The 27921-nt window shown below is 45.0% G+C and overlaps 1 protein-coding gene across 1 annotated transcript in view; it reads right to left on the reverse strand.

The window, feature by feature from the left end:
• LOC143923371 (uncharacterized) overlaps positions 1-27921 on the reverse strand; it is a 55497-nt gene that overhangs the window by 10854 nt on the left and 16722 nt on the right. Inside the window, exons 4-7 of the mRNA XM_077446996.1 lie at positions 26992-27226; positions 20266-20487; positions 4596-4636; positions 26-287 (exon numbers count right to left, since the gene is read on the reverse strand). Of these exons, the coding sequence (XP_077303122.1) occupies positions 26-287; positions 4596-4636; positions 20266-20487; positions 26992-27226 (760 nt within the window). The remainder of the gene's footprint in view (positions 1-25; positions 288-4595; positions 4637-20265; positions 20488-26991; positions 27227-27921) is intronic.

The following is a 27921-nucleotide window of genomic DNA, read 5'->3' on the forward strand; positions in this document are numbered from 1 at the left end:
TCAGTTATGAAAGAATAGTCTGTACCGAGTTTTTCAGACATATATTCCAGCTCCTCGTCATACAGGGAGTGGGTGACATCCGTCACATTAATTCGTCCTCTGTTCTTGGTGTGATACAGAATCCCGAACTTGCACTGAGATACCTCATCCATAAACTGACGGAATCCATTGTTAGTAATGTAGAAGCATTTCACCTCTGCAAATCGGGGCTTGAGCATTGCTTCCAGCCAACTGTAATCTACTGTTGATGAACGAGAGAAGATCCCCAGAACAGTTGTTCTCATCATCTGTTAATTAAAAAAAAGTTAACAATTCAATGTCTACAGATTTGAATATATATGTTAAAAATAATACATTGACAGTATGGTCATCGAGGTCCAAATAAGAATTTCAGTTTTCACATTTTAGGTATATTTTGTTAAAGTGTACAACCATCCAAAACATTTTTCTTAGTTTTGAATAGATTAGAGGAAGCATTAGGACACCTGTTGGTTGTTTATACTATCCAGGGCTCCTTTAGAGAGCTGCCCCCCTCAGATTCTCTCCCAGGGACACCAATTTTACAGGAAGTGAGGTGGAAACTGCAAGAGCAACATGGACAAAATTATTTTCTTTAGAAAAGTAGGGGGAGGTGAGAACCCCTGTCAGATTTGTATTTCTGTCTGTGTCTCTGTTGCAGATATATGCACAATTCCAGTCTGGTAAAACTGTTGTCAACGGGACAAAAAGTGAGAGGAAATCTATCTGATGGAGCCCCCGATAGCAGTAAAAATAGACAGTTGTAAGCTTTCCCAACTCTATTCAAAACTAGAACAAAAATGATTGACTTGACATACATTTTTATACAATGGGTAGTCAATAGCAAAGTGGCCACCAATGCTCAGAAGTAGAGGACTATGCCGGGGGCAGAAGGGCATTTGTATACTAAAAGAATATGTAGGGCTGGTGGCTTCAGGCATTAATTAGAGACGGCCTGCAGTCAATGACACATATTAAGTGTTATATAATTATCTCATTTAAATCAGCAATTAGAGATCAGGAAAGTCTTCCAGCACCAAATTCCTTTATGGCTCTGAGATGTGACTGAAAGCCAAAAGCAACAAAACATGTTGATCTACAATAAGTCTTGTTCAATAGGAACAGTTTTCTTCACCATACCCACCAATCACTGTACCACCATGGCACAGTCTGCATGGTGCAAATTAATGTTAGCCCCAGAAACCTGTCCCTACTATAAAACGACTAGTGGGTTGTGTCTGCCTCCCAGCCCACAACCTACCAGTCCCCCCCGGATGTACACATTTCAATCAAGTGAGTGCGATCAGTAAAAATATTGATCCCTTTCCTTTGGAACAAGACTGATGAAGGACATTGGGAAGATTTCTTATGTTCTTGCTCAGTGATAACATTGTCCCCATATGAAATAGAAAAACAGACTGTGGGATGGTCATCTTATGAGCCCATATTCATCAGGGCTCACATGAATCTGACAATGTTTCCTTCAGAACTGGCACTCAGCATCAGCAGCATCAGTCTTTTAGGGATGATTTACAGTCCCAAGAAACACGTGGACTTGTACGTGGCTGGGAGGAGGTGGCTGCGGATCATGTTGTCCTTAGTGACCCAGAGGACTCCGGACCGAATGCCTCAGCTAACCTACGCTGCATGGCCTCCCTGATCCTGCAAAGCCTGCGGAAGGATCCTCGTATTCTTCGGATCAAGGAGAGGGACCATTACTGGCTGGCCACTCTCCTTGATCCATGGTACAAGGGTAAGGTTGTGGACCTTATCTTGCCATCGCAGAGGGAGCAGAGGATGAGACATCTCCAGGAGGCCTTGCAGAAAGGTCTGTGCAACGCTTTCCCAGAGACTGGGAGGTTTCAAACTCCTGGTCCTGGACAATATATTGCTGAGGTCAGTCACAGAAGGAGTGGTGGAGAAGGTTGCCGTCTGATCGATGCGTTCAGACAATTTTTTAGTCCGCAGCCCCAAGGTATGATCAGGTCCAGCAACCATTGCCAGAGTCTGATTTACATGGTGCAGGAATACCTAGGGGCAAGGTCATACTTGGACACCTTTCCCACCAAAAATCCTCTGGCTTACTGGGTCTTGAGGATGGATCACTGGCCAGAGCTTGCACAGTATGCAATTGAGCTACTGGCCTGTCCTGCATCCAGCGTTCTTTCGGAGCGCACCTTCAGTGCTGCTGGTGGCTTTGTAACCGATCACAGGGTGCGCCTGTCCACCGACTCGGTTGATCGACTGACCTTCATAAAGATGAATCAGTCTTGGATCACCACCAGCTACCAAGCACCTGAAGCTGATGTAACCGAATATTTTTTTTTGAAATGTCACATCCCTTCAAGACTGCCTATGCTGATGCTGAGTGACTGTCCTATTATGTTGACTGACTATCCCCTTCCTCCTCAATGATCCTGCTGATATCTTGGAAGAACATTTTTGGTTCTGGGTGATGCCACCAGCCTAATTTTTCAGCCCCTGTTTAACGGGGGCGTGTAATTACAATTTTTGATGCAATGCTTTGCAGCAGGGCTCATTCCTGCACTCCAACTAGAGTATATGGGAGAGGTTGCAGTGTTGTGGCACCAGCACCAGCGCTTAAGGCCCAATTTTCCAGCCCCTGTTTAACAGGGGCGTGTAATTACAATTTTTGATGCAATGCTTTGCAGCAGGGCTCATTCCTGCACTCCAACTAGAGTATATGGGAGAGGTTGGAGTGTCGTGGCACCAGCACCAGTGCCTAAGGCCCAATTTTTCAGCCCCTGTTTAACAGGGGCATGTAATACAATTTTTGATGTAATGTTTAGCAGCAGGGCTCATTCCAGGAGCATGTAATTACAATCTTGATATATTTCACAGCAGGGCCCGTTCCTGCTCCCACCGAGAGTAACTGTGAGGACTTATAGTGTTGTGGCACCAGCACCACAACCACCAAAGGCCCAATTTTTCTACCACTGTTCAACAATGGCATGTAATTACAATTCTTATAATCTTTCACAGCAGGGCGCTCCAGCACCCACCAAGAGTCACTTTGAGGGCTTACAGTGTTGTGGCAACACCAGCACCTTAGGCCTCCATTTCTGCAGAGCATAAAGGGCAGGCCCCTACTTTCAAACATCCAACTTACAAACGTCTCCTACTTGCAAACGGAAGGAGACAACAGGAAGTGAGATGAAAAAGGACGGACGGCAAAACAAATTATACAGGGGTGATAACCCTTCTCTGTGTTTTCCAAAAATCTTAAAAATAGATTTTTTTACTGGAGCTACACTTTAAAAAAGTACCAGTTCAAAATTACAAACAGATTCCACTTAACACAACAAACCTACATAGTCCCTGTCTTGTTTGCACCGCCTGTATACTGCCGTTCTGAGTATATAGGGCCTGGGGGCCCCGCACCTTTCCTTTTTCTAATTTGGGTAGGGGTTCCCCTTAATATTCGTACAAGACCCAAGGGGGCTGGTAATGGGCGGGGGGGGGGGGGGGGGGGGCTGCCCCTACCCATGCCATTTTTCTCAATGATTTTCATCCATATTGCCGGAATCAGACATTACATTAAAACCGCAAGCAGTTTTAAATGACTTTTTTTCCGTTAAATGTCATTTTGTGCAGGGACTGTTCTAAACACGAGAAACATGTGCCACTTCACAGGTATACTATAGACACCCCCCAAGCACGATATTTAAAGGAATATTTCACCTTTTTTCACTTTAATTGTCATTAAAATCAGTGCTCCTGAAAAAACAGCCATTTAAAAAAAAAAAAAAATTGGCATTGACCCATGTCCCCTGGGGCAGGAGTCCTCGCACCGTCTTCTAGAAGGCAGAGGACAAGTTGGGTTCCTTGTATACATCGATATGAGCTGGATATTACCGGGGACAGGTGCTGGGCAATGAGCGGTGTGGCCGTAGGAACATACCATCCACTTGAACAGAGTGCTTAAAGAGATACATCCTCCATGCAGTCCATGTTCAGAGGGAGTGATTTATTAATGGCAATATCTGATCTCTGAGATGGGATCAGTATAGCTGGTAAGCGTCAGTATTGTTGGTGGTGGAAAGCCTTTCTCTGCAACTTTGATGACACTTCTTTCCATTGGTGCGGTGTGATAAAACACGGTGGAGATGATAAGCAGAATTACTGTTGACCGGGAAATGGACTAACATTTGAATATTTATATATAGATTCCTTTGTCTGTATTTTTGGATTTCATTCTTTCATTTATTTTTTCATTTGTTTCACACATTGTTTTGATTCATTATAGCGCAGCTTTTTTTGGAAAAATTCATATTTATAATTGTGGGTATCTCACTTTTAAGTTGTAGCTGTTTTTACTGTATTTATCATATATATTCACTAATTTTTGTTACATATGTTTTTCACTTTCAAAAAATTATTTCTCAGTATCTGTATTTAGGAATAAGCGCTGTATTATATGGGTTTTATCAAGAAACCATACCCAAATCACAGATGTCTGAGGGTACAAGGCGACATATGGAGAATACTACTACTGGGTGTAAATGAACATCTGAGGGTGTATTACAAAGTTAATATATGATGGAAAAATCACATACTGCGAGTTCTACATCAGGCCACCATTTCGGTTTCTGTGCTCCTGAGGAAACAATATAAAGATGTCAGAATACACAAACCAAGATATATAATAGTGCCAATACAATCCTACAGATACAGTTGTGGTGAGGAGTCACTTTTACATGAAATTGCCCATTCCCTGATTGCATAGGCGTGTGCACAGGGCGTGCTAGATGTGCCTGGGCCATTATCACTCTGTGTGTCAGTGGGAAGATTGTAAAGATCTCCCCCTTACCAGCTCTGCCATAAGTGAAGTATTTACGCACCTCTCTTTCACTGTGCCGGCAGGGAGATCAATGTGCCAAGGCCATATTTATGTAGACACACACGTGTTTTTGAGGTTTAGGGTGCACACACCTATGACTGATTGGCAGCTTGAGATAAAGACTTCCTTGCAGGCAGAAATTCTAGGTTAGAAAATTTGCAACAAATTCACCAAAAAAATACACCCCCCCCCCCCCCCCCCAAGTTGTCCCAAATTCCTCCCTTCTGTGTTCTTTCACCTTGTCCTGTAGCGAGAAGCAGATTACACCATTCCCTGTGACATTATGCTTGTCAAATTCTTGAAAAGGGGCAACTGCTAGTAGAGGACAGGTGCCAATGACATAGGTATACCTCCAGAACTACATCTCCCAAGAGCCTTTACCAAACACACAGCGTGTGAGTCTGCTCATGGGAGTCAAGGAATCAGTAATGTTTACTGGAAAATAACTAAATGTGTACTTGTGGAGAGGGATAGACAGGTGGAGTTAAGATACAGACAATTTGGGGGACTACATTAACTCTAAGGTACCCATAGAGATAAAACAAATAGCCCCGAGTTTAGCCAGAAAATCTTAAACCGAGGAATATAAATGTACAAATAATTTTCAGGGCGCTTCTGCAGAATAGGATTATTTATTAAAGAATCACAAAGCATTGTGTTTTGGGTTTATTGTGTCCTTCCTCTGGTGTAGGACATTGAAGAGCACACATGCTAAGTAGTGATGGCCGAACGGTTCGCCCGGCGGTCGTTTCGTGGCGAATTTCGGCTGTTCGCGGTTATCCCGTTCGGCGGACTATTGGCGCCGTTCGCCCGGCGGACTTCCGTGTTTTTACTGTGTAAAAGAACTTTGACCTGATGACACATCCATCATGGGGTACAGGACAGCCAATTGAGACATTACAGCACATGGACATTTGGACATTCCCCCTAACTTATAAATAGACCCGATCCGGCGGCCATTTTACATTCTTTCTTCTGTCACTATAGGGAGAGGTTGCTGTGTGGAGCAGGGAGAGATAAATCGCTAGCTATTTGGTACACAAAAGTTCTTTTCAGGACTGGTATAGGTGTTAGGTGTATATAGGTTTGCTGTGCTACTGATTGTTGCAGCAGCCTGAGTGTCTTTTGTCAGTTTAGAGAAAGGGAAAGGACGCAGTGTGCTGCAGGGACAGCCAGATTAGTCATTAGCTGTTACTATCAGGTCCACAAAAGTGCTATTCAAGTTATTGTTCCAGTAGCCTCTGTTTTGTCAGTTTAAATAGGGACAGACAGGAAGCTGTGTATCAGGCAGTGAGGGTCAGTTTACTCAGTAGCTTTTACTATTAGGTCCACAAAGGTTCTTTTCAGGACTGGTATCAGTGGTACAGTAATAGGCTTGTACACGTATAATATTCTTTCTTCCAAACATAGAAAGAATATTATACTTGACTGCTGCCCTTCTGCTGCAGTCTGCTAATCAGTCACACACAACCTACTTGTTCCACAAAGCTCTTTATCAGGACTGGTAACTTGGTCTGTCTAGGGTGCTACAGTACATAGGGTTGAGTGAGGTACAGTCTGCTATTCTATAAGGACTGGTATCGGTCCACAATACATAGGGTTGAGGTGCACTACTGCTGACCGCTGCCCTATACTGCAGCAGTCCTTCATTGGTATAGGGACTGACGTACAGTCTGCTAATCACTCACACACAACCTACTTGGTCCACAAAAGTCCTTATAAGGACTGGTAACTTGGTCTAGGGTGCTACAGTAAATAGGGTTGAGTGAGGTACAGACTGCTATTCTATAAGGACTGGTATCGGTCCACAATACATAGGGTTGAGGTGCACTACTGCTGACCGCTGCCCTATACTGCAGCAGTCCTTCATTGGTATAGGGACTGACGTACAGTCTGCTAATCACTCACACACAACCTACTTGGTCCACAAAAGTCCTTATAAGGACTGGTAACTTGGTCTAGGGTGCTACAGTACATAGGGTTGAGTGAGGTACCGTCTGCTATTCTATAAGGACTGGTATCGGTCCACAATACATAGGGTTGAGGTGCACTACTGCTGACCGCTGCCCTATACTGCAGCAGTCCTTCATTGGTATAGGGACTGACGTACAGTCTGCTAATCACTCATACACAACCTACTTGGTCCACAAAAGTCCTTATAAGGACTGGTAACTTGGTCTAGGGTGCTACAGTACATAGGGTTGAGTGAGGTACAGTCTGCTATTCTATAAGGACTGGTATCGGTCCACAATACATAGGGTTGAGGTGCACTACTGCTGACCGCTGCCCTATACTGCAGCAGTCCTTCATTGGTATAGGGACTGACGTACAGTCTGCTAATCACTCACACACAACCTACTTGGTCCACAAAAGTCCTTATAAGGACTGGTAACTTGGTCTAGGGTGCTACAGTAAATAGGGTTGAGTGAGGTACAGTCTGCTATTCTATAAGGACTGGTATCGGTCCACAATACATAGGGTTGAGGTGCACTACTGCTGACCGCTGCCCTATACTGCAGCAGTCCTTCATTGGTATAGGGACTGACGTACAGTCTGCTAATCACTCACACACAACCTACTTGGTCCACAAAAGTCCTTATAAGGACTGGTAACTTGGTCTAAGGTGCTACAGTACATAGGGTTGAGTGAGGTACAGTCTGCTATTCTATAAGGACTGGTATCGGTCCACAATACATAGGGTTGAGGTACACTACTGCTGACCGCTGCCCTATACTGCAGCAGTCCTTCATTGGTATAGGGACTGAGAGCTTTGTCACAGGGTCATTTAAAAAATGACAGGCAGAGGAAGAGGCAGGCCCTTCCGCAGGGGTGGTAGGGGTAGGGCAGGAGCAACAGGCTTGAGCCAAAGTGGGAAGTTGCAGAAGGTGCGTTCAATTACTTTAAAGGACGCACCAGACTTGGTTGAGTGGCTCGCTCAGCCTTACTCTTCTGCACCCTCCTCATCCTCTCGATCTGCACCCTCTTCTTCACTTTCTGCTATGTGCACCCCCAAAGACACTACCACCAACAACACCACCACCACCACCACCACATACCTTCTGCTTGAGTCACAGGAATTATTTTCCGATCCATATCAAGAGGACATTTCTGTTGCGCAGCCACTCTTGGTATTGGATCAGGAAGAGGAGGTAGCAACAACCACTACTCAGCAGTCTGACGACAGTACCCAGATCAGCCCAAGGAGGAGGTTGGTCCCCGGTGTTGCTGCCTACTCCGAGATCTCTACTTATAGCGGTGGGGAAGGTGACGTTGATGATGACGTGTCTAGTGATGTCACGTGGGTGCCCACAAGAGAGGAAGAGGAGGGGAGTTCAGAGGGAGATATGGACCAGCAGATAGGGAGGAGAAGCAGCAATAACTTACATTGCACAGGAGGGACAAAGCAGACTGCAAATGTATCAGGAGCGAGTCATCGACCATGTACGGTCACATCTGGCGCTCCCAGGACACCGGCACATGGCTCCACAGTGTGGGCTTTTTTTAACGTGTCCGCTGCTGACAATAGCGTTGCCATCTGCAATCTTTGCAGTCAAAGCATTAGTCGCGCTAACCCCAACACTCACCTAGGGACGACTGCCTTAAGAAGGCACATGGGCAGCCATCACTGAGCCGAGTGGGAGCAACGGAACACACAAAGCCACACTGCAGGCTCTCACCGTCCAGCCTCGTCTTCTACTTCTCCTTCTCCTCTCTCCTCACAATTGTCCTCCACTCCACCTTCCATCACGCCAAGCTCACATTTTTCTGCAAAAAGGCAGGCTTCCATGGGCCTAATGTTCGAGCGTAAAAAAATGATGACGCCGGATAACCCTCTTGCCCAACGGTTGGCGGCTGGCGTGTCAGAATTCATAGCCCGCCAACTACTGCCATATAAACTGTAGGACTCGGAGGCCTTTCGAAAATTTGTGACTATTGGAACACCACAATGGAAGGTCCCAGGAAGGAAGTATTTCTCAGAGAAGGGCATCCCAGAGCTATATGGCCATGTTCAGTGGCAAGTGAATGTATCTCTGGCACACAGTGTCGGTGCCAAGATACATCTGACCACAGACACGTGGTCTAGCAAACATGGGCAGGGAAGGTATATCACTTTTACTGCCCACTGGGTGAACCTGCTGACGGCCGTCAAGCATGTAACCCGTGGCACCTGTGTAGATTTGGTTTTACCGCCACGGATTGCATGCAGGCCTGACTCTTCTTCTCCTCCCCCTCCTACTCCATCCTCCTCCCTCTCCTCCTCAGCTGACTCCTCCTTTTCCGCTGCTAGCGTCTCTTTCGCTGCGTAGCCCAAGCTCCCCAGAACCTATTCGATATGCCAGGTGAGACGTTGCCATGCCGTGCTGCGTCTGTTGTGCCTGGAAGCAAAGAGCCACACTGGCCCAGCACTCCTTTCAGCTTTGCGTTCACAGGCAGATCAGTGGCTAACACCGCTCAATTTGACAGTTGGAAAAGTGGTGTGTGACAATGGTGCCAATCTGCTTAGCGCATTGAAACAGGGCAAAATCACGCACGTGCCATGCATGGCACATGTCTTAAACTTGGTCGTGCAGCGATTCGTTGTCAAATACCCTGGGGTCCAGGACATCTTGCGGCAGGCAAGGAAAATCTCGGGCCATTTCAGAAGATCTTACATGGCCATGGCTCGCCTTGCTGACATTCAGCGGCGACACAATCTGCCGGTCAGACGTCTTATTTGCGATTGCCCGACGCGATGGAACTCAACCTTCTATATGCTTGATAGGCTGCTCCAGCAGAAACGTGCAGTTAACGTCTACCTGTATGAACTCTGCGGCAGAACCGGTTCTGGGGAGCTGGGGGTTTTTTCACCGCGCCAGTGGCTGCTCATGCACGACGCATGCAGACTTCTGCGCCCATTTGAGGAGATCACCAAACTGGTCAGTCGCAGCCATGGCGCCATCAGTGACATGGTACCTTATGCTTTCTTTATGGAGCGTGCCTTGCGTTGTGTCATTGATCAAGCTGTGGAGGAGCAGGAGCGGGAAGATGAGGAAGTCGCAATGCTGGATGAATTCCCAGGGGGGGCTACTCTATCTGAGACAAGTCAACAACAGGAGTCTGAAGAGGAGTCAGAGGAGGATGGTGCAAGAAGAGCATGCTTCAAACCTTTCTGGGATCCCTGTTGTGCGTGGATGGGGAGAGGAGAATGAAGAGGACAACATTATCCTGGATGAGGAGCAGGAGCCAGGCCACCACACTGCTTCCAGTTTAGTGCAAATGGGGGCCTTCATGCTCCAGTGTTTTAATAGGGACCCCCGTATAAAAAGCATAAGGGTCAAGGGCCAGTACTGGGTGGAAACATACTTAGACCCCCGGTACAAACACAAAATGGCGGAAATGTTACCGCCGTCGCAGAGGGCTGTCAGAATGCAGCACTTCCAGGCCTTGCTTCGAGAAATGCTGCATTCTGCTTTTGCGTGCGCTGGCAGAGGAGCAATTCCCACTCCCAGAGAAGGAGTTGCGGGTACCAATCCAACAGCGCCTGCAAGAAGAGGCCGGTTTGAAGATGTGTTGGTGACTTCGGATATGAGGTCATTCTTTCAGCCAACCCATCGACAGGTGTCATCCGGATCCAGCATCAGGGAACGTCTAGACCGTCAGGTGTCCGGCTACATCGGGTTAACGTCCGATGTGGACGCTCTGAGGAGTGATGAACCCCTGGACTACTGGGTGGCCAGGCTTGACCTCTGGCCAGCGCTTGCCCAATTTGCAATCGAACTGTTGGCTTGCGCCTCATCCAGTGTCCTGTCCGAAAGGACGTCCAGCGCAGCAGGGGGGATCGTGACCGATAAGCGTACTCGCCTAGCTCACGACAGTGTTAACTACCTCACATTTCTAAAAATGAATGAGGCATGGATATCGGAGGAATTCAACACATGTGACCAGTAGACCATGTATATGTCTATAAACGAGCACACAGACCTTCTTTCTTAATTTGGCTCACTTCCTTGTCCAAAAAAAGCACACCGTACTATATGCCCGTACCCTCCTCTTTGAAGAGGTTGAGCGGTGTCATATTTCTACTGGGGCTGCTTATTATGAGGGGCTCCCACCATCCCTGTGCTGTGCTGACATCCTCCTGGGGCTGTACCTCTGCTGTGCATATTATGAGGTGCTCCCACCATCCCTGTGCTATGCTCATTATGAGGGGCTCCCACCATCCCTGTGCTGTGCTGACTTCCTCCTGGGGCTGTACCTCTGCTGTGCATATTTTGAGGTGCTCCCACCATCTCTGTGCTATGCTCATTATGAGGGGCTCCCACCATCCCTGTGCTGTGCTGACTTCCTCCTGGGGCTGTACCTCTGCTGTGCATATTTTGAGGTGCTCCCACCATCTCTGTGCTATGCTCATTATGAGGGGCTCCCACCATCCCTGTGCTATGCTGACTTCCTCCTGGGGCTGCTTACGGTGCAGGTGTCAGTGCTGTATATCACGGTGCTGATGTCAGTGCTCTCTGTCACGGTGCTGCTGTCAGTGCTGTATATCATGGTGCTGGTGTGAGTGCTTTATGTCACGCTGCTGATGTCAGTGCTCTCTATCACGGTACTGGTGTCAGATCACTCTATCACGGTGCAGGTGTCATTGCTGTATGTCATGCTGCTGATGTCAGTGCTCTCTATCACGATGTTGGTGTCAGATGACTCTGTCACGGTTCAGGTGTCATTGCTGTATGTGACGCTGCTGGTGATCATCTCCTGCACCCTCTTCTTTGCCTACCCTGGTCCCTGACCTTCCCTCTCCTCCATTGCCTTCATGCGCTTCACCGTCCTTAATTGTCGCAACAATTTTCCATATAAAAAAAGAATGCTTGTAGTTGTCGATCCCAGATTCACCTCATACATGTGTTATGTCATTGGCCATGTGGTGGGACTATGTTTGCACAGCTAATAATTATTTTGTGGCTGCAAATTTGACCTATAGGTTTGCGAAGTTCGCCTCCCATTGAAGTCAATGGGGCCCACCGCAAACGTTCCGGTTCGCGAACTATCGGCCGCGTTCGCGCTCCGCGTTCGCGAAACGTCCCGTCGGAAGTTCGTCCATCACTAATGCTAAGCAATTTGTCCCCTGACTAGGTCACACAACATTCAAAGAGGAAGTAAACACATTGATTTAACGCTTTGAAACAACAGTTAAATTCGTTTAATGTCAGGATTGCTAACTGTCACATTTGCTTGTCTTCAACCAAACTATCAAACCCCTATCAAACCATCAAATGGCTGGAGTCATTTTATTTTTACTTTTATCATTTTCTATTTTATAAAATGTGGATTTTTTATCCATTTTTAATCCAATATTTTTATGATTTTATTTATCAATTTTTAAATGAATTTAGAATTTCATTATATGAGCTATTTAGATTGCATATAAATAAACCCAATTTAAAAATATTGATGATTTATATCTCATATATGTATATTGTGGCTCTATTTTAACTTTATTCAGTAATATTATAATTTCTGCGTTTATCTTGGCTTCCAATCCTTGCTCCTTGCTGTGGGCGTTGTTAAATATATGTTTTGTAATACCTTGTTCCGCAACTAGATGGCGAAGGTGTTCTTTATATATGTGGCTTCCTCATTGTGGTTGGTTTAAGTTAGCTTGCCATTCGTTTAAATGGTGTGGCGTACATGCTTCTACCATTATAGTTATAGCGGCCCTTAGTTAAGATGGTGCCGCGGCACTATTTAAATGGTGTGCATGATGACACAATCACAACAGCCAATCCCCCCGACGACGTCCTATCATAACGAAGCGCATTGGGTGGGCCTGTGATACTGACGTCATCACGTTTTGTGATACATTGTGATACACCACGCATTTAAAGTGGTTGTAAACCCTTACAAACCACTTTGACCTACAGGTAAGCCTAGATTAAGGTCCAAGAAATATCTCCTAAACCTACACGGTTTAGAAGATATTTACCCGAAAACAGCCACCGCTGTCTACGGCGCATGCGCCTTAGACAGTGGCGAGCAGGCGCACCGGGCAAGACGCAGATCGTGGTGATATGCCGCGAGTGTCGGCTCCCGTGCGCATGTGCGGAAGTAACGTCATCGCTGCTCCGGCGAATCACAGCGCCGGAGCAGCGAGACCCACCAAGAAGATGGATGCTCGGAACTACAGGGGACAGCGGTGACATCGCTGGCTCCTGTGTCAGGTAAGTGACACATAATGGGCTACGATGCGATGCATCATAGCCCATTATGCTTTACCTTTGCAGGGAATCAAAGAGGAAGTAAACCCATCAGGGTTTACTTCCTCTTTAAGATCTTTGTCCTGTAAGTGCAATCTATTTGAGCGTATTAAATTATTCTTTTAAATACTACACTATGGGCCCATTTATGTTTCTGAGTGACACGGATCCAGCAGTTTGGGACATCCACAGGTTTTTGGGAGACCGAATTTCCTGAGCTTGGTGAGACCGCTTTGGTGGCCATCTTCACGGTTTCGTGTTAACATCTTGTCTCCACACTTGCATGTACATTTCTTGGTTCACCTTCCAATTCATTTGGGACTGTGTTTCAGTTTATTTTTACTTCCTATTTTTTATTTTTTTTCTATTTTTTTGGGAGATTTTGCCTTTGTCATTTTTTATAGATTTTTTTCTTCAATGTTTTTGTGAATTTTCTTTACTTACTTAGTAATAGAATACTGAGTTAATTCATATGAGCACCTTTTTAGGCTTCACATAATTTATTTTTGGTGTTTATTATTAATCAATTTTGGTATGAGAGCAAATTATTCTGTTGTTATTAGAGTTTGCCAATGTTATATTGGATTTGACACTAATATAGATGCAATTTTTATGCAGTTTTTCAATTTTAATGTATTTGAACTCTGCCTTGGTTTTTTCACTCTTTGGATTTTTCACAATTTCCGAAAATTTTAAAGTAAATCTACATTTTTTGTTACTATTGGCTATATACACTGTCTAGTGTTGCCCGTTGCCCCCCACCACCCCCCTCCCCCCTGTTTTCCGCTGATTTGAGTTTTGTATTTAGGACTTCTGGTGCCGGCAATTTGATTTATTTCAAATTATTTTTATTTTTATTTCTAGCGCAGCGTTAACCGTTTAGGTTCTTTTATTACACTTTTTGATTGGCTCACTTATAATATTGATTGGATTATTTAGCATATTATTTAATGTTTGATGATTACATATATGTCATATAGGCACTAGCACATTGTACATAAGATAATTTAATTAATTAATAATTCGGTGGCGTACTTTAAAGTGGTGTTCCACACACCATAAAAAAAAGGCTTAAAATTTCTAAAAACAAAAAACATTTGGACAAAAAAAAAAATGAACTCACCTCTAAATGCCTGTTGCTAGGGGGTCCCTCGTAGTCTGCCTCCTTCAGTGCCCGGGTACCTGACGTCACTTCGGTGCAAGAAGGGCTCAGCTCCGCCCTCTCCCTCCTGTCAGTCATCTGGGACATGTGACAGGTCCAAGATGACTGCGCGGCCAATCACGGCGCGCGGCGCCGCTCGTGCATGCGCAGTGGGTGCCTGGCTGTGAAGCCACAGCCGGGTGCCCACAGTTGTAATGCCGGTGCCACTGAGAGGAGGGGGACCCGAGCGGGGGCTTCGTTCCCCCCTCATCGCTGGACCCTGGGACAGGTAAGTGTCCGATTATTAAAAGCCAGCAGCTGCAGTATTTGTAGCTGCTGACTTTTAATCTTTTTTTTTCTTCAGGGAAACTCCTCTTTAAGTGGTGTATTTTAGGAATATGTGATAGGGGTTAGCGCAGTCAATATTTTGTGTTTATCATTGGCTGGAGTCATAACTGATTACATGTGCTGCATCATGACAGTTGCAGATCAAAAAAAGGCCAAGATGGCAGCTTCCTTGGCTGAAAAGGATAGGATGGTTTAGTTACACTTTAATATATCCCATTGTTATTGTAAAGTTTCATAGTTTCATAGTTAGTAAGGTTGAATAAAGACACCAGTCCATCAAGTTCAACCTGAGTGTCTACAATTGTCCCTATCCCTGTACATTGCACACTCACATCAGTCCCTACCCTTAAGGAGCAAGGATCCAAGGTCCCCATTCATATACTAGGGCCAATTTTTTTTTTGACAGAAGCCAATTAACCTACCTGCATGTCTTTGGATTGTGGGAGGAAACCAGAGTACCCGGAGGAAACCCACACAGGCACAGGGAGAACATGCAAACTCCAGGCAGGTAGTGCCGTGGTTGGGAATTCGAAGTAAAACCACTAGAACAGAGAGGGACAGTTATCACCACCTTCCCCCACCTAAAACTATCAGGTCTTGTGACTCTTATCATTGATGTGGAAATAGCTGCTGAGAGACCACGGTGTAAGATGAATGCATTATCCACAACATTTTAAAGAACTTATTTCTTTACCTTGCAGTGTTCAAGGCAATGTGTTGCCTGGTGCCTGCCACCCTTAAAAGATAAGTGTCTGTACTGTCTTGCCCCAATACATCACATTTCATTTTTCGTTATTTTATCATCTTTATTTTGTTTATTTATTTTTTGTTATGAAATGAACTTCCCCAACACTGCACCAATGGGAACTTCTGCACTCTATGCCCTTGTACACACGGTCGGAGATTCCGTCGGAATGTGTCCTATCGGACCGTTTTGTCGGATATTCCGACTGTGTGTGGTATGCATTGGACTGATTCGGAATATCCGTTGGACCAAATTTTCCAACTTGTTGGAAATATTTTTCAACAAACTGCTCCGATCGGACATACTCCAATCATGTGTAGAGAATTCCGATCGGACAAAGTGCCACGCATGCTCAGATCAAATTCCTACACCATAGCTATTGGCTACTAGCCTGAACGTAGTCCCATCGTAACGAAATAACGTCATCACGTTCTGAAAGATCGGATTTTCCGACAACTTTGTCCGACCCGTGTGTATGCAACAGTTTCGGACAAGATCCGTCGGACAAAATCCGACAGATTTGGTTGTCGGAATCTCCGACCGTGTGTCAGGAGCATGTAGCACTCCTGCTCCTTGACAGCTGCTGGACTCATTGCAGCACACTGGATTTGGCTATGATGCATCCTTGTCTGTCTGTCCACCTGCAAGGTGTCTGATGTGGCCAGTCTCTGGGTGGAGACCAAACTCTCCAAAAATCTGCACTCATGCTTGTGTGTTTAACACGTGCTCCAAGCTCCCTGTCTGTCCTCCCTGCTCTGCTCTCATTCCCTCGTTGACAACCTTGGATTGAATTGTGAATACACTCAGAATTCTGCCTGCCTTTTGACTATATACTGTATTTGACCCTGACTAATGTGAACCTTGCCTGCCTTGTACCTGGACTGTCATTGAACCACAAATTTTAAAGTGAGGTCCTTCATGCTACTAATTAAGTGACTGTGTGATGTAAACGAATGTGAAGTCAGTGAAATTGCTGCAAGATCTAAAGTGTACACTTAAACACAAAAAAACTATTTATTTATTATTTATTTAATTATTATTTATTTATTATCATTGAACCGCACTGCCTGCCTGCCAACCGCAAGTACCTGTTCACTGTGCTCAGTTTGCGCCTGACCCGGCATGGTGGCCAGGCACTATAACATTGTGTATAAGTCCTGGGGGCAACCGAGTACCGGTAGGCCTGCTTGGCTTATAGGAAAGGGGTTGCTATAGGTGAAGAACACAGAAGCCAGCTATAGTGTCTGACCACCTGCATAAGGGGTAAAGCGTGACACTATGGGGGTTATTTACGAAAGGCAAATCCACTTTGCACTGCAAGTGCACTTGGAAGCGCAGTCGTTCTAAATCTGAGGGGTAGATCTGAAATGAGTGGAAGCTCATTTTATCATCCAATCACGTGCAAGCTAAAATGCTGTTTTTTTTTATTTTCCTTGCATGTCCCCCTCGGATCTACAGCGACTATACTTCCAAGTGCACGTTCAGTGCAAAGTGGATTTTCCTTTAGTAAATAACCCCCAATGTCTTTACATTGACACACTTTTCTGTAGTCACACTTCTGATAGTGAAAATAAATTGAGTGATTCTTAGTGCCAAAGAAATGATATAAAATGACAAAAGTGTACCGATTTAAATATAAATACACCAGCTGCAGTGAAAAAAACATGCTAAATAGCAGAATGACAGTCAAAAAATCTATAGGCGATATCAAAAATAATCCTTAAGAAACATATAAGTCCTTTGTAGTCCCAAAATGTTTTGTGTTCATATGTGCTCCTGCTCAAAATAAACAACCAGTGCTCCGTATAACCTGTGCTCAAACCAGGTGCCCCACATGGATGTGCACTCACCCATAGGTGTTGACAAATTATCTCTAGTAGGGTCACTTGCGCTGGTAGGGAGACCCCTGGATAAGATGCCTTTGCTGGCGGCTCATACACTGGTTAAAGAGGAAGTAAACCCTGATGGGTTTACTTCCTCTTTCATTCCCTGCAAAGGCAAAGCATAATGGACTACTATGCATCGCATCGCATAGTAGTCCATTATGTGTCACTTACCTGACACAGGAGCCAGCAAAGTCACCGCTGCCCCCTGTAGTCCGGCGCATCCATCTTCTCGGGGGGTCTCGCAGCTCCGCCGCTGTCATTCGGCGAAGCCGCAATGATGTCACTCCCGCGCATGCGCACGGGAGCCGACAAGCGCGACATCTTCGTCCTTGACGATGCCGCGCTCAGTGCGCCTGCGCGCCGCTGTCTACGGTGAATGCGCCGTAGACAGCGGTGCCTGTCTTTGGGCAAATATCTCCTAAACCGTATAGGTTTAGGAGATATTTCTTGGACCTACAGGTAAGCCTTAATCTAGGCTTACCTGTAGGTCAAAGTGGTTTGGTAAGGGTTTACAACCACTTTAAGTGCCCCAGATAGATGGATGGAAACAAACACATGCTGTACACACCGGGTTCCATGATATTAGGCACCACTACATTTGAAATTCTTATTCTCTTTACATTTAATATATTTATACGGTTTTACGTAATGAGGTTCTTCTATTGTTATTTCCATTCATCTATCTGAGGGCTTATCCAGTGTATGAACTGCCAGCCAAAAAAGATCTTATGCAAGGGTCTCCCCTCATATGCAAGTGACCCTACTAGAGATAGTTTGTCAACACCTAAGAGTCCAATTACACAGGGGCAACTTTGGATCTGACTCGAAGTCGTCCCAAGTTGCCTCAAGTCGCGCAACATGATAAAATCAATGTAAGTGAATGAGAGCCGTCTTAATGCACACTACTGAAGTCGCTCCGAATTCAGAAAAGGTTCCTGTACTACTTCAATCCGACTTCTAGGCAAGTAAAAATTGTTTTCTAGGCAAACCCCTCCCTCCCACAGAGCTTATTATTATGTGATTGGCCATTGGCAAAGTCCCCTGTCCTGGAGGCAACTTCAAGTTGCCTTGTAAATTGCCTCAAGTCGCACTGTGATTCATACTCAAGTTGTGTCCAAGTTGCCTCCCAAAGTCACTCTGGAAGTCGTGTTGCCCCTGTGTGAATGGACTCTTAGCCCCCGTACACACGGTCAAACATTCCGATGGAAAATGTCCGATCGGACCGCGTTGTCGGATAATCCGACAGTGTGTGGGCTCCATCGGACTGTTTCCGTCGGAATATCCGAAGGACCAAGTTTGAGAGCTGGGCTATAAAATTTTCCGACAACATGATCCGATCAGACATTGTCCGATCATGTGTAGAGAATTCCGATCGGACAAAGTGCCACGCATGCCCAGATCAAATTCCTAGACCAAAGCCATTGGTCACTAGCCTGAACGTAGTTCCATCGTAACGAAATAACGTCATCATGTTCTGAATGATCAGATTTTCCGCCAACTTTGTCCGACCGTGTGTATGCAACACAAGTTTCGGACAAAATCCGTCAGACAAAATCCGACGGATTTTGTTGTCGGAATGTCCGGCCGTGTGTACAAGGGCTAAGAGTGAGTGCACATCCATGTGGGGTACCTGGTCTGAGCACAAGTTAAATGTAGCACTGGTTGTTTATTTTGAGCATGAGCACATATGAACACAAAACATTTTGGGACTACAAAGGACTTATATGTTTCTTAAAGGTGGATGTAAACCCTCCATATACCCAGTAAAGTGAACAGCCTCAGATGATACACAGAGATGAAACAAATCCCCCTACATAAGTTTTACATCCATATCTGCTGTCTTCACATTTATATACTGTTTAGAAAGTTCAGATCGTGTTAGGAAAATTTCTCTTCCTGTTTAGCACAGAGTCTGATGTCTGGGCACACAAGATAGCTAACATTTCTGATTGGAGGAAAGGCACACACCCCCCTCTCATCATAGGCAGAGACTCTCAGAGGTGTTTTGTAATAGGGCCAGCTCCCTGCTAATCTATTTATAGCAACCTCCCTGGACACAAATTTCAGGCTGCTTTTATCTGTTGTGTCTGAGAATTTTTCCAGGCAGTTATCAGGCTGATAACAGAGGAAGGGGCCAGGAGAGAGCTATGGGACTTAGCTCTTTGAAGAGAGATAACAAAACACTGCAGATATATGAATTTCATGAATTGGGTTCACATCCACTTTAACCTCCTGAGTGTGGCTCGGGGTTAAATTTCAGCACCCTTAGCGGTAACCCCTGAGCCACACTCGGGATTGCATTGCAGGATCCTGGTGCAGGTTACTTACCTTGTCCCCAGGATCCTATGATGTCCCACCGCTTTGTCTTCGGGCTGTTTCCTCCACCCGATGCCTCTGTGTGCCGGGCTCCGTTCCCTTTTGTCCCCAGTGCTTTGTACAATGCCCTGCATGCAGTTTTATATGATATATATTGTTCTTTCTGCCTGAAAACTGGAGATTGTCCATAGTAACCAAAAAGTGTCCCTTTACATCAAAAGTGGTTTTAGACCAGCTAAAGAACAGTGATAGTAAATTAGAACACTTGCAGAACTGAGCGATAGTGATTTGTGGGGAAATTAATTTTATTATTATATATATATTTTTATAATTATTTATATTTATTTATTATATTATAATTTATGATTTTGTGTTTCAAACTTCATCATACCCGGGATGTCTACTAGACTCTTGGTGGACAGATTTGAGTTTGTTATTGCTAAGAATTACAGGCCTACAATATAAAACGCCCAAATTTCTATGCAAAACAATTTTTACCGCTTTGAGACGCAAAAATCTGACATAATCATCCCGCCAGGGAGGCTACGGATTATTTTTTGCTATCCCCTAGCACGGTGACTTATAGATTTTGTGACTTTCTGAGACACAAGAAAGTTGAACTTTTAATGAGAAACTGTAAAAACAACCAATCCAGAAAATGAAAAATATCATTTTGTTAAATAAAATTATATAAGGTTAAAGTGTTGAAATGTTACCTTTCAGAGTTCTAGCTGCAGAAGATTGTGGTTGGGGGGTTTTATTGATGTCCACCAGAGATGACAATAAGGTTCTATAATCTGATGAATTTTCCTGATCACTAAATAAAAAGACATTGTGGTACAAATCTTTTAAGGAAGGATGTCTTTCCAATATCCGGATCTTCTCCTGATCACTGCTGTCCTCCACATAATCCATTACTATGATCACATTATCCTTCCCTGTAGACACACAAATTATTCATAATAAATTACATTCTTCCCCCTGTGTGTACAGATCATCATCATCATCCACATCATTTTTTATTACAGTCACATTTTACTTGAATTGTTGCTCATTCAACCTATGAGAGGGTGCAGTGTGGTGCGGCAGCAGTAAGCCCTTGTACACACAGTCGGAGAATCCGTCGGAATGTGTCCTATCGGACCGTTTTGTCGGATAATCCGACTGTGTGTGGTCTACATCGGACTGTTTCCGTCGGGAATATGCGTCGGACCAAATTTTCCAACTTGCTGGAAATATTTTCCGACAAACTGGTCCGATCGGATCATGTGTAGAGAATTCCGATCGGACAAAGTGCCACGCATGCTCAGATCAAATTCCTACATCAAAGCTATTGGCTACTAGTCTGAATGTAGTCCCATCGTAACGAAATAACGTCATCACGTTCTGAAAGATCGGATTTTCCAACAACTTTGTCCGACCGTGTGTATGCAACAGTTTCGGACAAAATCCATTGGACAAAATCCAACGGATTTGGTTGTCAGAATGTCCGACCGTGTGTACAAGGGCTTACACACACAGACAGTCCTGAGGCAATAGAAAGAACTTGTATTGTAGTCAAAGTATAATAGTTTTCAAGGAGCCTGGTGGGGCAGCAGCCCAACTGGGAACATTCATGGATGAAGAGCAGATCGTAGCAGAGCAGATCTCAGCAGAGCTGACAGCGGCAGGTGCGTGCCCAAGCAGGGAAGTTCCCAGTAAGAGTGGTGGATCTCTAAGCTTTCCCCCGCTCTGGAACCTTTCCCTGCCACTATTACTGTCCCTGACAGGTGGGAGACCTGTCCCTACAATAAACACACACTAAATACGTGCAAAACTCAGGAGCCTGACCCAAGATAACTGCCAGAGTCACATGGGCTGTTATCATTCAACCAGATCGCTGCCCCAGTGACCCGGGAAACCATAGAGAAATAATGTTCCTCTCTACTTCTTCTCCCTCTGCACCACCGCTGTGGTTGAGTGCCACCCACAGGGAAGAAAATAGACTGCACTTGACAATAAGCCTCCCTAATTTTCCTGGACTAGTATTTATTTATTTTTTCAATTCCTTACATAGTTACATAGTTAGTCAGGTTGAAAAAAGACACAAGTCCATCCAGTTCAACCATAAAAAATAAATAAATAAAAATATTGTACAATCCAATATACCGTATTTCCCGGCGTATAAGACGACCCCCTAATTTTACATTTTTTTAAGACTTTTTGCCTGTACTTACCGTATAAGGCCCCATACACACTAACAGTTTTTCCTTCAGATTTACCAAAACCACATAATATGAGGTGAAACCTTAGGAGTTTCAATGTGTATGTAATCAGGCAGGCCCTTCTACTACATGGTTTTGGTAAACCTGAAGGAAAAAAATCAGCAGATAATCTGATAGTGTGTATGGGGCTTTAGACGCCCCCCCCCCCCTTCCGAGGCTTCCGACGCTTCATATTTCTTCCTGGAGCTGGAGCCATATCCTTCCTTCCTGCTGGAGCCAATCACGGTGAGCGATGTATTCTATTAATGAATACAAAGCCTGCTTTGATTGGCAGAGGCTGTAACATCATCAGCCCGCACCTCTCTGACTCTCAAAGCCAATCCGAGCAGGCTACAGAGTAGCCAGCTCGGATTAGCAGAGGTTGTTACTCCAATCCAAGCAGGCTCTGTATTCACTTGAATATATCGCTCACTGGGATTGGCTCAGTGGTATATACTGTATGTAGCCGAAGCTACATACAGTATTACCACACATCCAGCAGACATCCGTGGGGCTGACCCGGCATATAAGACGACCCCTGCTTTTTGGCCAGTTTTTTTAAGGGTAAAAAGTAATCTTATGCGCTGGAAAATACAGTACCCAATTCTATACTCACAGTTGATCCAGAGGAAGGCAAAAAACCCCAGCAGAGCATGATCCAATTTGCTAAAGCAGGGGAAAAAAAATCCTTCCTGATCCCCCGAGAGGCAATCGGATTTTCCCCTGGATCAACTTTACCTATAAATGTTAGTACTTACATTATGTACATTTAGGAAAGTATCCAGGCCTTTCTTAAAGAAATCTATTGAGCTGGCCAGAACGACCTCCAGAGGTAGTCTATTCCACATTTTCACAGCTCTTACAGTGAAAAAAAAGCTCTTTTGTACTTTTATCTGATCAGTAGGGATGAGCTTCGAGTTCGAGTCGAACTTAAGTTTCAATGGAACATCGGGTGTTCGGCCATTCACCAAACAGCACATTTTATGGGGTGTCCGTGGGGAATTTGAGCGCCAAGGAACGCCCCATAATGCACAGCAAGACCGCAGTGCATTGCTGTATGATGTGTCTACAGTCAACAGTGCTGGTCGTGGACATGGTGCATCCTCTGCAGGTGGCCGTGGAGCACGCTTGTCCTTTTTTTCTGCTGCTGGCCATGTTATTGAGCCACAACATGCAGGAGAGTTGGTTGAGTGGATAATGAAGCCGCCCTCATCCTCCTCATCCTCTGTCACCCAGACTCATAGTAGTTTGTCTTCCAGCCACCACGTCTCCAAAAACCTGGTGGTGATTCTGCCACAGCTCTCTCCTCCACCCCCTCTTCTTCTTCCTCTATGGTCTAATCTGCAGAATTGTCCTCTGAACCAGCAGGGCTCAGTAAGCATTCAAGGGGCTACACAAGCAGTCAGGCTAAAAGATGCCATGCGGTGCTTGAGTTGGTCTGCCTAGGGGACAGCAGCCACACTGGGGCAGAGATTCTGTCAGCTCTGCAGGGGCAGGCTCAGAGGTGGCTGACACCATGCCAGCTTGAGCCAGGAATGGTTGTATGTTACAATTGCACCAACTTTCTCTCCACCCTCCGACAGGGACACCTGACTCATGTTCCATGCTTGGCACACATCCTGAATTTGGTGGTGCAGCATTTCTTGACCAGGTACTCAGGCTTACAAGATCTCCTGAGGCAGGCCAGAAACATCTGTGGTAATTTCCGCTGGTCATACAACGCCAGTGCTCGGATGGCTGACATTCAACGGAAATGCAACCTGCCCACCAACCTCTTAATTTTTGTGACAGGCCCACCAGGTGGGCCTCAATGTTGGCTAGTGCACACACAGCAGAGGGCCATCAACGAGTACCTGTGCGAGTATGGCACCAGGACAGGGTCAGGGCAGCTTGGCATCTTTTCGCCCTGCCAGTGGCTATTGATAAAGGATGCATGCACTGTCCTTTCACCATTTTAGGAGTCTACGAGGATGGTGAGCAGTGACAGTGAATGCATCAGTGATACTGTCCCTCTTGTCTTTCTGTTGGAGCACACGCTTCACTGAATAATGGACAGGGCACTTGAGGCAGAACAGCGGGAGGAAGAAGAGAAAGGCTTCTTTTCCTCCCAAGGTCCCCTTTATGCAGATAACATTCCTGCATGGATGTCGAGAATAACACGCAGAGGTCTTCAAGGGATGGTTTTCAGTCCCCAGAAACCCAAGAAGTTGTACGTGGCTGGGGGGAGGTAGTTCCTGACGTCATCCTCAGTGACCCAGAGGACTAAGAATCGAATGCCTCTGCAAACTTACACTGCATGGCCTCCCAGAGTCTGCAAAGCCTGCGAAAGGACCCTAGGATTTGTGGTATCAAGGAGGGGAATCATTACTGGCTGGCAACCCTTTCAACAAATTCTTTATAAAAAACGGAACATTCAGAACTTCACTATGAGAGTCCATTTTTTTTATCCTGGAGGATAGCCTATAGAGGAACCATAGAGTTGTATATCACCACAAACCCATTCGAGATGGATAGCCATTGGGGGAACCTAGGAGCCCTGATACCCCAACATTCATCAAGCACAGGAGGAGGTGATCGACCTGTGAACCGCTCAAACACCCCCTACACGCTTTCTACCCCTGCAGAGGTGCAGGGATCTGGTGAGTGGGGAGCTGAAGGGGAGAACGGAAGTCGCCTTGCTTTACGGCACATTTGCAGCCCAAATTAGGCACGGACTACACTGGTTAAGAGCATTAAAGTCACAGAAAATTTCTTTGATATTTTATTAAACTGTTTTTGGACTGCAAACCTGTTTTGTTTTTCAGTAAGTGTTTTTCAGAAACTTTTTTTATTGGACATTTGTCATCTTTATCACGTGTATTGTTTAATATATATAAGTGTAATAATTCCTAGATACTGGATCTGTATCACATAGAAGGAATATTAGTAAATGGTTGTCAGGGTCTCCATGTGATATATTTCCAATTCTAATTGGGAGGTACATGCAGACCAGATAGGAGTTATGTTCCACTTTGCACAGGATAATTTCACTCAAATAGGACCATTAAATAACACTTGACACTTGTTGGTAAAGAAAACATAGATTTTATTTTATTTTATTTTTCACCCAAGGGTTCATTGGGTGTTAATCGACCCAAATAGGGGATTACTTTTCAGGTGACGGATGTGAGAAAAAAAGATCCTTCCTGCTTGCAAACTCACCCAGTAGAGAGACCCATTGTAATGGATCACTCTTCGGGTGAAGGGCAGCGCCACTGACCCTACACCTCTATATAAAAATAATTCTTAAAGGGGTCCCAGTGGGACTACCCCAAGGGAGGCAGCAGCACAGCCCACAACCAAGCGTGGAGAACTACCAAATATACACTTTTATTCCTACTAAAAAAGCATAACAGGCCCTCTTAAATGTGAGATCTGGGGGTCAAAAAGACCTCACATCTCATATTTACACTAAAATGCAATAAAAAAAAAAATTGTATGTCATTCTAAAAAATAAATAAATGTCCTTTTAAGAGCTATGGGTGGAAGTGGCGTTTTGATGTCGCTTCCGCCCTGCAGTGATATGGAGGCGGGTGGGGGCCATCTTCCTCTCACTCATCTCCATACACAGGCAAGGAGAGGATCCGATCGTCTCCGCCGCTGCCGACAGCTCCGGTAAGCGACGGAGGGTACAGGAGAGCGGCGGGGGGGGGGGCCTCTCCCACTGCAGATAAAAGTGATCTTGTGGTGTATCCGCCGCAGAGACCACTTTTATCTTGTAGCGGACCGCCCGCTGAAGAAGAGTATACCGGGGTTATGGCAGCTAGCTGCTACCATAACAACGGTATTCCTCTTCAAACAGCCAACGTATTCCTGCGGCGGGCAGTCCATCAGTGGTTAAAGTCTCTCTTATGCTGCGTACACACGATCGGAATTCCGGCCAGAAAAAGACAGATGAGAGGTTTTCATCGGAAAATGTGTACGCTCCATCGGAATTTAGCTGTCTGAATTTCCGCCAGCCAAAAATTGATGGCATGTTCTCAATTTTCCAGACGGAAAAACTTTCTATCGGTAATTCCGATCGCGTGTATGCAATTCCGACACGCCAAAAATCACGCATGCTCAGATTCAACTACGAGACAAAAGCTATTGGCTACTGGCTATTGAACTTCCCTTTTCTAGTCCCGTCGTACGTGTTGTACGTCACCGCGTTATGAACGATCGGAATTTGATGTGACCGTGTGTAGGCAAGACAGCTTGAGCCGAATTCCGTTGGGAAAACCATCAGAGCTTTTTACAACGAGAATTCCGATCGTGTGTACGCGGCATTACAGTCCTAAAAGAGAAGTATGGGATTTTTTATTTTATTTTAAATTATACTTACCTAGCATTGGTCTGATGGTGCATCTGTCCCCCCACCGGCTCTAACACTGAGAACCGCGCGATTAAACACTGCCAATAGCTCGGATCTCAGAGCTCCGTTAACAGGAAGCTGGTGATGTCAGTCATCGCTATCTGCTCTGCCCCCCCCCCCCCCCCCCACGTGCTCACAGGAGTGCTGGGATGTGGAGGGGGTGGGAGTGGGCAGCACAGGCTCTCAGTGGCTCGCTGGGAGGCCAAGCCCGGTGCCGGTCCAAGCATGTGGGCGGATCCCGACCATATGGTCCTGATCATTCCTGAGCCTGGACCGGTTCTGTGACGTCAGCCGACGTGGGAGTGTGGATTTAGTGAAAGTTGTTATAAAACTGCAGCTGTCCTTTGATTCTCATCTATTAACAATGCTCTAAAACCCAACTACACCTTTTATTATTTTTTTTTACAAAAACAAAGAGGCCAAGTAAGTTAAAAATAAAAATAAAAACATAAAAAGAGCTCTGGCTGCAATATGAACCTTTTAAGCAGAGCTGTCCCCGCTGTACCTCTTCTACCAGTACAAGATGCCGCCAGCTTTCTGGGTTGAAAAATGCCCAGTAAAATATTGGGCCGTTAATGCAGAGAACAATTGAAAGATAGGGAAAAAAAAGGGGGTCATCCTATAACGGGATGAGCCTGAGCAAAGAACCTCCAAAGCAAGATCACTGGTGGGGGGTGTTTTTTTAATGAAAGCCACAGATTTAAAAAAAAATATTGAAAATTACTTTGGAACTGTCATTAACATTTTACAGCTTATCTGAGATTTTACATCTATTTAATAAATACGGATATTGTAATATCTCTCACCAAGATGCCTTCTGTACTGTTGTATCAGCTTAATATCCATCTCCTCGATTTCTCTTGTCTTCTTGAAGTAGAAGATTCCAAAGGAGCTCTTCCCAGTGTTGGTTGGGTCATCACTCATATCTAAATGTCTAACATCTAAATCATGATCCCTGAAATGATCTGAATGAAGCAGTTTTGTTATGCAGGAATCATCACTATGTGTTGTTCTGGAGAAGATCCCAACACTGTACTTCAACTAAAAAAAAAAAAAAAAAAAATACTATATAAATATTTCTTGAGGTAGTGCAAATAAGCTATGCTAATTGGAGAGCTCTGAGAGCAGTGGGCATCTCAGATCTCTGCAGAGAGATCACTGCTTCCACACAGAACACAAGGATCCTTCTTTTGCAGCATGCTGGCGGGGGGGGGGGGGGGGGACAGGATCTTCTACTCAGGCTGTGGCTGCTTTCTAAAGTAAACCAACTGTACATCTTTTTCACACCTTCTGTATTGAAGCACATGGAATGAATTTAGCTCATTTAAACTGAACATTAAAATGGGCCTTAAATAAGTATTGATAGAAGTGAATTACTCCAATCTTCTATAAACTGACATGCCATGTAACACTCAAACCATGAGTTAGGTCCTTGTAATTATACCAAAACTTTATTAAATTAAAACATCATTAAAACATTTTCTTAAAAGCCATCATAAAACCTTTTTTCCCCTTCTGCTAGGATTGTAAAAGATCACACCAATGGTCGGAGTGGCTTAAAAATGAATAGCTAAATTGAGTCTGAGCCTACTCGCTGTATACACTTCACCAGATTTCCTGTACCCACAAAATAGCCTTTAACCCATGTACTGCAAGTTTGGCTCCCACAGACACGCACAAACTTCAGGACAAGAGATCATTTTTTTAAGAAGGGACCTGACATATACACTCGTCAA

This window comes from Lithobates pipiens, unplaced genomic scaffold (genome assembly GCF_037356315.1).
Source record: "Lithobates pipiens isolate NorthernLeopardFrog02 unplaced genomic scaffold, aLitPip1_a1.2 Scaffold_22, whole genome shotgun sequence".
Classification (NCBI taxonomy): Eukaryota; Metazoa; Chordata; class Amphibia; order Anura; family Ranidae; genus Lithobates; species Lithobates pipiens.